Source organism: Argopecten irradians, chromosome 11 (assembly GCF_041381155.1).
Source record: "Argopecten irradians isolate NY chromosome 11, Ai_NY, whole genome shotgun sequence".
Taxonomy (NCBI): Eukaryota; Metazoa; Mollusca; class Bivalvia; order Pectinida; family Pectinidae; genus Argopecten; species Argopecten irradians.
The window spans coordinates 35,894,515-35,905,185 of record NC_091144.1 but is presented as its reverse complement, the minus strand read 5'-3'; the positions used below and the strand labels follow the sequence as shown (position 1 = coordinate 35,905,185).

Here is a 10,671-nt window from a genome sequence, read left to right as displayed (position 1 = left end):
CAATACACCGATTAATTGTTTTATATCCCCTTTATTGCTGTAACTATAAATAATTTGGTTCGGCGCGCTAATTTATTCTACTCATCTCCGTCTTGAAGAATCAGAAGTTGGTGACTTCCCTCTGAAATGAAAAATAACAGAAAGTGAGATTATGGATAATACAATCTGATTAAACTACAGACTTATGTTATCACTTCGTTCGATAGAGGATCTGACAACATCCCTATAGGGGGCACGTTCTGGTGACCTTTCGAATTGGTCGATGAAGGTGTTGCTTCCATCATCTTGGAATTGAATTTCAAATGACGAAATAATTTAGAAGAATTGTCAGAATTATTTTCGTGAACTTAGTTATCTCGCCCAAAAGGTTCAACAAATGTAATTGTATTTATCTAATGGGACGAAATGTCGTTTTCAATTGATGTAGCTAGGTGTATAAAATGCATTTGATCTTAATACAGATGGAATTAAGGTTACCAGAACGTGACCCCTTATGGGATGTTGTCAGATCCTCTATTAAAAGAGTGGTTATAAGGATCTGTATTTTAATCAAATTATAATTTTCAAAATAATATATATCTGTTGTTTTGAAAGAACTGTAACTTAGGAAATCATTCACAACGCATCACAACCAATAATTAACTGTAAATGACTTGAAAGATGAGGGGAAAAAACATTAAAATCATCTGCAAAATTTACTTGTTTCATTCCTTTTAAATTACACTCTATATTAAAGAGTTTGAATAACAAATTATTTAGTAAATAACAGTTTCCAGTTTTCCACTGTGTTACCTGATATATAATATCTGCATTTCATCACGTTGTTCAGTGATTATTATAATATTTACAAAGTTCATTAATGTATTATCAAATCAGTATAACAAGATATTAATCCAATGGTATGCATTGTATGTAAAAATCATTCGTTAAGTTATTAGTAATTGATACAGGATGACCCATCTCTTTAAAGAATATATAGTAATACTTTAAAACTAAATTCTCTAATTGAATATCGTCTACTCTAATTTCAAGATATTTATAATGTACAGTATTCTAAGTATACATATTATATCTACAGAAACTACCAAACCATATACATTCAAGCTATGTCCGGCATTAGAAAGACTTCAAATTTTTCAGCTGCATTTGATATTTTTGTTCTTTCAGGTATTAAAAAAATGAAAAACAATGGGCATCTAAAAATAATCCATATAAATTAGCAACTAATTCGATTTTATTTATTATTCAAGGAGTGTTTTCCTGGGCCATTGACTTGACACCAATAAGATCACTTTGGAATTGTGATTCAAGTCATGGTGGTTTTTCTCCTAGCTATATAATAAAGCATCTCAGCTATATATAAAGCAACATTTTGTGAATTTCAGACATTTTAGTAAGGAATCTTAACTTTTACAATAACCTGAACTCATTGGCGAATTTCAGTTGAATAAGAACCTTGACCTTGTTAGTATGTTATTGTTCTAACACATTCACTAAATGGATAAATATGGAAAATATTCGCAGAAATACTAATCTATAAACTAGTATTAAATTACAGAAAGAAGCATGTGGTTTTCCAAGGCTATGATATATTTCAACATTAAGAAGTCAAGAAAACACTTTTTAAGTTGAATTGTCCTAGAACGAAACAATTATATTCACTAACTACAAAATTATACGCATTTTTTACCGAATTCCTTTATCTCAGCGCTTGTCTGAAATTGTGTACGATTTTATTACAACATTTAGCAGGGTATGTTTTACTATCAAATAAACTGTAAAGTCGGAGTACAATTTGAAATGACATACAATTTGGATCCACGTATAACATATACAAGAAGCAATTACATGAATGTTATGTTGATATAGAAAAGAGACAGGTTTTTATGCTTGCCTGGTATATATATATATCTAATATAAGTAAGGGATAAAGACGTAAATCGTACAGTTTGGGCAAATTCATTTTCGAGACGATCTTCTTAGTAGAAAAGTAATGATAAACAAGAAATATAATGTAATGAGAAATGATTATTTGATTAATTAGTTCAATTTACCTGAATTTGGTAAATATATATAATGGAATGCAAGTAACGGTTACCAATGTTAGTGAATAGGTATTTCTTATTGGAATAGGGAGGTCAAAGGAATGGATGAATGGAATAATGAAAAGATAACGGTTACCAATGTTAGTGGATAGATATATTTTAATGAAATAGGGAGATCAAAGGAAAAAGATTCATGATTATTGAAAAAGTTGCATGGTTACATATAAAATACATATTATCGCCCATGTCAATGTTATTTGAACTACGGATATGGGATGATCCGGACCCGAAGCTTACCATACATCAAGGCTGAGAGTTAAACACAGCAACAATACCATCAGTGTTACAATTGCACATATAATAATAATCATCATGCAAAATTTGTTTACAGATTACAAATAAAAATGTTGATATGTATTGATGTTTGATTAAGTCAATGATGCACCGCAATATATGATAGTTTATCATGGCATTCTGTTAGAAAACAAACTGTCATGTAAAATCAAAACCTATTTGTTACATTATTCTGAATAATTCCTTCAAACTGTCTTGCACTACACGACAAAATTGTGACAGTTATCGTTTTTCGGAAAAAGACCAAGCTGGGAATTAGGATGTACATGTACCCATTGACAATTGTTACAATCCACACAGTTTTTGCTATAATTGTAGCATTTTCTACCTAATAGCAAATTAATACGAATGAATCTATTCCAATTCCAGATCTAACATGTAGCAAAACCACCATATCTATTCCTGTAATTTTTTTTTATTCTATGAAGTTATGTATTTATACAACATAATGTGACCAGTGACATTGAAAAAATAATGAACACTTTCTCGTAGTAAATTCTCAAGAATATGCGGACGATTCTTTAACCGACATTGTTACCTTTTTGAATATGTGATTGCCATCAATTTAATTTCAAATTATTTAGTATATAGACACATTTCTAGGTCTCGTGGCAGCAGATCTAAACAAAAGATGTAAAGACACCTACCTGTAAAACTCCGAATTCTTGCATGGTTTTCTTTTCCATATCTCTCTGTTCGGTTGGTATTTCCTCCTCGACTTTGAGTTGGAGTGTTCTCCCCTCGGTACATTCCTCAATGTCAAACACCCCTCCACACCCCTTAAACACCCACCATTCCGTGCCACTAGTATCGATTCCGTATTTATCCTCAGCCGGTTCACATTTGTAGTAGGAATGTCGCTCAATCAATGTCACATTGGTAATTATGGAATTTTGATAATGGGACTTCATATAGAACGGTTTCTTAAATAATCCCTCCGCGCTACTGAGGTATCTTATACATTCCCCTGAAAACGAAATAGATAATCAGTTGTCTGCAATGGCAATATTACTGACAATTTGAACATTTCCGGATATTCTTTTTTATTAAGAATGGGAATATATAATAGAACAATTCTAATTTCCGAATATTATCTAAAAAGTTATAATGTAAATACTGCAGTATATATAGATAACAGAACAATCCTAATCTCCGGAAATTATTTATTTTAAGAACAATAGTCGCAATGATGTTTTAATTCGAAATTCGATATAAGCGTTAAAATAATGTATCGCCAAAAATGTGTTTCTACAGTAAGTAGAGGAAACCAAAAAACTACCAAAGCAAACTAAGAACTTACTTTGGGCCTCGACAACAACTAAGACAAATGTTGCTAGCGCCAGCCATTCCACAGATGAATTGGTTAGTCTCATGATGATATGATCTGAAATAAGAAAATAATAGATCAATTATCATTGACCTTTATTTCTTCCAATATTGAAGAATTTACAGAAAACATAAATCGATAAATAAAGAAACATTCTAATATACACATGTTACACACATATATGAATCATTATCAGAATTTCTCCAATTTCAGATTGGGCAAAAATGCAAATGCATCATCGATGAATGTTAAATTTTATTGAACGAAAATTAAGAGCATGTAGATCTGTCAACAGTTAATTATTTCACATTCGTAACTATGAAATATCATCCGCGTGGTTGCCATAGAAACATAAACAATGTCCGTTATGTTACCAATTTTCAAATTATTAATTTTACCAAAAGCAAAAAAGAAAAAGGCATAAATTCTGGCATTACTAAATCAGAGAGACTTTGTATAAACATTATTTATAGCTTTCTTATGCCAAATAACAATTTTAGACATCAAACTGGCCATTTTTAGTAAATTATACAAGAGCCACGGACAACAGTGGGGGATTTGCGATGAAAATAATTCACTTTTTAACAAGTACAGATTTTGAAAGTTAAGAAAAAAAACTCTTTAGATAATTGTTGTTAAAATGTTAACTGTGGTGGGAAAAACTGGGAATAAAAAGTTGTTATTTAAAGGAAAATCAAAGTATATTGTATTACGCATCTTTGATATTGACTTCATTTACTAACTGTGATATCATCTACTTTTGTATATTTTATGTATTTATATATTTGCAAGCTGTCTGTTGAATTAGAAAATAAATACATATCAAATTCTTCTCTATTGCCATATCGATAAAGTTAGGTTTTGCTAAAGCAAGTAAATTATTGTGGTTCGTGTAAGCCGATGATTATAAATGATTGAAGATATAGAATATAGTTTAGTCTATTAATTAAAGTTATTGCTTCTAGACCCAACAAGTATTATAAAATGCCATTTCATTTTTTTTTTCTTTCGTTCACTGAATGTGGTATGTTCTATGCTTTAATTAATGTTGTATATCTCCTAGTTACATCATAGATTTACGAACCTTATTGATGCAATGAAATATCACAACTTTATTCCATGTATTAATATTATATGATTTTTACTAATTAAGAACATAATTTTGCCCAAGATCTCTTTCTGTTATTTTCTGTATAAGGTCGATTAATGAACGTTTACCTGATGACAAATTTCATAGAAAGCTTAAGTATAATAATTCACTTTTGCGTTTAACGAGCATTTTCATTGGCTAACAATTACTTAATTATTCCATAAAGGACAAAAATGACATACACGTAATTACATTGTCGCTTCTGATTGGCTGATACAACTGCGTCGTAATTTTATATGAAAATGGGTTCCTCAATAAATTTTAAATTTTGAAGATATGATCTATATTAGATACTATATGTTTTATGTTATTCGCTGAGTTTGCTGGGTACACTCAGATTAGGTGTTATATCGCCATAACATATTATGAAATAATCAATGAAATATTATGAATGCGCATTTGCCTATTGTGGAAAAAGCCAAAATGCGGATCACTTACCACTAAAATAAAATAGTCTAAAAAATTTATCCTAAGTATTATTTAACTCCGTTTACTTTATATTTATAAAGTTGTCTATAAAATGAAATTTACATTTTAGCTGTTAATGAGTTAAGTGTATGATAAAAAGGGGACATAACTGTTGTATTAATTCTACAACCCTTCACATGATCCCGTGGGTAAAGGTTAAGAGGAAGTGTATGTCATATACTGAGACATTAATCATCTCCGGGGACAGCCGTGTTACGCTCCAGTGAGCACATGACCTAGTGATCTACACAATATTCCATGAGTTGATAAACTCATTATCGCTTACCAATTAATTATACGAAACAATTAATTAGAATCCATGCCTAAGTTAGCATTTATATAACCACAGCAAATAACTGCTATTTCAATTAATGAAGCATTTATACATAGTGGGTATGGAGAGTCTTATCAAATTGTACTGGATCAAACCGCTAAGATGTCATCGGTGACGTTTCCTAACTTTGACATTACTAACTGTATGTATATAATGTCCGAGATAATTACGTTTCATCCATAGGATTTTACCACATACACGAAACTGATGTTTGGGGATTTAAATCCATGTTATTACAATAACACGTAAATATTTCTCTGTCGTGGATATAAAACTGGTCTTATAAAGGTGTGTCCCTTATCGTTCCCCTGGGGGTGTTGCCCAAAGGTCATTGGATACGACAGGAAACTAGAACATATGTCCCGGCCTGTTCATTGGTTTCTATTTTAGACAAATCATGGCGGACATAGACATATGGAGCCCTACTGTCTTTTCTCAGTTGGTTGATGTTGTGCCAACTTATCATGTTGTATTACATATTTCGATGCATTGTTATTTTACAGGTTTTTTTTTTTTTTTTTTTTTTTTTTTTTGTATTGATTAAATATAGAAACACTTTGTATAAGGAAACAACAGAGCTTGAATGGCAAGTTTCACAATATAATATATAACAGGGATTTAATCAACAAAATATCCTAAAGAGCGCTCGGGAAAAGAGATTATTTCAATATTCATATCGTATATGACAAATCTTGCAAGCATTTTGGATATTGATATACATGTATAGGGATATTTTACCTACATTCATCAGGTCTGTCAAATTACTTATCAATTTCACTACAACGACCAAGACAGACTGAAAAAGAAAACGTGCTGAAATTTACAGAATTTGCGCATCTCAAATGCCTTGCAACACACCAATGTCATCGACAATAGCTGAAATTTTTAAACTTGCGTCTGATCCCATTTGTATAATACAAATAAATTATGTTCTAATCAATCTGGGGGGAGGGGGGGGGGGTTATGAAAAAACACGCATATGCTAAAACATAAAATGGTCGAATAACACTAATTTTCAGATGTGTTCATGAAACAATGTATTTGAAAACAAACTGTTGCTAATATCGATTCATATATTGTGATATACAAGAAGACACAACTGAATGGAGTACTGTATTGGGTTTTTTTTGTGTTTTTTTTTTTTTTGTATTTTTGTATTAATTAAGCATCCCGATTCATTTGACTGCACTATGCAGAAAAAGTAAATATCATTTGTATAAAAATACCAACTATTTATTTCTTTTAAAATGATTACTTTGGTTTGTTAAATGTTTAATTTGGTTTTTAAAAATGACCGATTTGGTCTACATATGCATATAAATGAATGTATTGTAATATTCACAAAAACACAAGTGAATGAACAGTGTGTCGTTTTTTGTATTAACATACATGTAATTTATTAACACGATGAAAACCACAATGTGCATTTAGCATAATTGTTAACATAAAATATCAATTTAGAGGTTATGTTAGACAAATTATAACATCCACTTACGGTGTGTGGTTTGTGGTTTAGACATTTAGCATTTAGTCGTGACAATATCATCAAAATCATAAGTGTATTTGCTTATACATAGTGAACCTTGGTTTAACATATATTGTATATTTGATTTCATGAAGACATGTAAGGAAACATAAACATAGATATGATGATGAAGAAATGAGTACTAGTGTACATATACAAAGTCCTTCTCACTATGTAATAAAACAAACGACAATACATATATGTATTAATAAATTATATATATTATATGTAAAGTTTTACTTAGCCTATAAATACAAAGATTCTAGAAAAATCTGAGTAATACCAAAGTGGGGTTCCAGCGTAATAATGAAATAAAGAAAATGAAGGGGGAAAGGTCGACAGTAGATAGTTGATGATGTTCATGAAGATTAATACGAGGATGAGTCCGGTGAGATAGTACTGCATTATGAATGGAAGAAAGAATAGTGCACCTTAACGTATACCGTGTATAATAGGTCTGTATGATGAGTTACACAAAATGTAATGCAATGCCTAACATAATGGTATATGACACCAGTATTGGTGTGTTGTTATGAATGGAGATCATGTGTGGTTATGCCATTCGTGTGGAATTGTGAGGTTTGTTTGTTCTTGACCGAATCGTCTGTCTCTTAAAATTAGTCACACTTACGTCTTGTTTATTGATATTGCCATTTTAAATATAAGGTGTTTTTTTTAACTTTTTTATTTATTAGTGCTTATATTTTTTTCAAATAAACCACTGTTACTTTTTGTTTGTTGCTATGTTCATTCTGCTATTTCTAAAATGACCATATCAATAAGCTAAATGTAAAACTGGCTCATTTTAAGAGACACTCATAGATGATTCAGAGATATTTTAAAACGAACTTATCATGATCAATAAATCAAAATAAATGTTGCCCATTTTAAGAGACAGATGATTCGGTCAAGGTTTGTTCGTACTCTGCAATACACTGACTTATCCAAAACATGTTTTTTCTCTATTTAATAAAGTTTCAGTTCGTCCTTTTGATGTCCTTTGAAGCCGTGATAGGAAGCAGTAATACACATAAACATTGATGTTGTTACTAATGCCATGTATAGCTATAAAAGCCAACCTGATGGGCTATTGATCATACATAAACAAATCTTTTCTACGTATACAGATGGCATTGAAATTGTAACACAGGGACCTGCACAAATTACAAGAAAAGCATTGACCATAAGACAGTACCCTGAATAACTCAACGTTTCAACGTTTGAGCAATAAAGTTCACAAAGGAATACATGAACTGGATGTTTCTAAATATGGAAGATGTTTCTAAATATGGAAACACCGATTTGATATGTTCTATATCGAACTCCACGTGATACGGGTTAGCCAATAAGAATGCTTGGAAATCATGGCATACCTAATATAATTATATACTATATAATGACCGTTAGTTGAAAAATCATGCCAAGTCCCTGTGATTACTTATGCTTACATAGACAATACCAATATCTGTCTCAGTCTAAAATAATGATATGAATACTATTGAAATACACATCTTTGACGATCATAATTAAAATTCTATTAAATGATGTCTTATATTGCCAAAAGCTTTGTGAACATCATGGCAGACAAAGTGACAATATGTAATGTGAAGTAATATCTTACACCATTAAATAAAGCATCATTTAGAGCGATAATATATGTATAATTATATACGGTGACAATTTAATCAGATATGATTTGTTATGGACAAAAACATGCAATTTCTGCTCAAGATAAAGTGTACTTCAGTACATATGTAGCTAATATTCGTGTCTATGCTGTTGTCAGATATGTAATCTATGGTGGCTTTTTAAACAAATGTACATGTTGACGTAATTATAGTCAAAACTTAAAACATTAATGATTAATTACACAGATTTTAGACTTTAAAATAAATCTTGGTCAGTAGTTTTTGTTTGATAAATACACAAACGACGTACATCATGCTGCAACCTCGACACAACGCCATTTTTCCTATTCAAATGAGCTTTTCTGGTTGAATATTGATCGTCAAAAATAGACGCAATCAATATGTCTGTAAACTTAATTTGAAAATCATCATGTCGATAATTTAATGTGTTCTTAATATACCAATTCAGACGTGAAATAGTGTAAAATACGGCAGAAAAATCGACTTACCTTTTGTGTGTATGTGGCTTTTGTCAGTAAACTTTCCTCAGCCGTGACGCCGGAGGGGATGCCTGTCAAGAGGTGAATAAGCTTGCTTACAAACGATGCTACACTTGTCATGGCAGACGACAGCTCCCAGCCATCATAACACATTTAATGGGCCGTTTTTTCTTCCTATACATAGCGGTTCTACATACCTTAATACGTAATTGGCATGTAACACATGATACAACCAACAATGAAATGCTCTACAAGGCAGTTTACCACGCACTATGACGGGTAAAAACTTCAATGATGAATCCATTTTAATTTGGATTCCGCTGTCTGAGATTCACGGCGATGGCCAAAGTGGACTTCTAACGTTATTGTAATAAATATCAATGAAGCTGATTATTTTTTCATATATCTCTATATAGAGTACATTTGACAATATCATTTACTTTTGGATTTTCACATTATCGTAATAAATTCTGTTGAAATTTAGGTTGAATATTTCTGACATGTGACGATGTCTTTATATCAAAAACATTTGAAAATATTAATTACGTTCAATTTGGTTGAATTATATCATGTGGCGGAGATTTAATTATGTAATTATATAGACCTCTAAATATTATTTCAAATGACCTTTGTAAGGCAACTTAACTTGCAAAAGTTGGTTCAATATTTCTTTGATATTAACTAAAACTATGCTGCTAGTATAAGTTCTTTATTATCTTATTATCAGTATAAAAATTCATTTCCTCATAACTTATACAACACAGAAGAAAATTGCAACAAATATGGCAAGTTTGCGCTAAGAATGAAAATTAATTCTACACGCAAATGTTAGACCAAAATCCGTTTAAAGATCTCATTTTTTCATAATAATATGCACCGAGATATATCGTAAATAATTATAGATACACCTTAGTCTCCAAAAATATCCAGATTAATATCAATTTGTTTGAATAGAAATAGAATTGTACATCTCAGCAATTTTAGTTTAACTAGTGCATCGTATAAAAGTATTTACAATATGAATGATAAACTCATATTATATGATACTAAGATTAATTAGTAATTTTTAATGATGCATGAATTGACTTATAATCATGAACATGCACTTTGGACAATAAATCAGTCGTGGTTATTTCCTATATAAACTATAAAAGGTACAACGCCCCCACAAAGATATGTCTATTTCACATAAACAATCAATTATTTGTGCGTGTCTTAGACACTTTTATCTAATGTGCGTGCAGCGTCCCATTCAAGCGCGTATTAAATTTATGCTACATGCACGAGCATTTTATAATTAACCAGCAATTGAAGCATATCCTATGATCATTAAAATTATT

General features: G+C 30.8%; 1 protein-coding gene across 3 annotated transcripts; it reads right to left on the bottom strand.

The window, feature by feature from the left end:
• Positions 1 to 11: 11 nt before the first annotated feature.
• LOC138335425 (uncharacterized) lies at positions 12 to 9,470 on the bottom strand. 3 transcript variants are annotated; one of them, XM_069284513.1, is made up of 5 exons: positions 9,341 to 9,470; positions 3,700 to 3,783; positions 3,047 to 3,366; positions 2,343 to 2,354; positions 12 to 121 (listed from the first exon to the last, which is right to left on the bottom strand). In XM_069284513.1, the coding sequence occupies exons 2-4, from the start codon at positions 3,770 to 3,772 to the stop codon at positions 2,349 to 2,351; spliced, it is 399 nt and encodes a 132-aa protein (XP_069140614.1). In that variant the 5' UTR covers positions 3,773 to 3,783; positions 9,341 to 9,470; the 3' UTR covers positions 12 to 121; positions 2,343 to 2,348. The 3 variants fall into 3 exon arrangements, with proteins under 3 accessions (XP_069140614.1, XP_069140612.1, XP_069140613.1); XM_069284511.1 differs by lacking the exon at positions 2,343 to 2,354 and adding an exon at positions 1,691 to 1,715; XM_069284512.1 differs by lacking the exon at positions 2,343 to 2,354.
• Between the last annotated feature and the right edge of the window lie 1,201 nt (positions 9,471 to 10,671).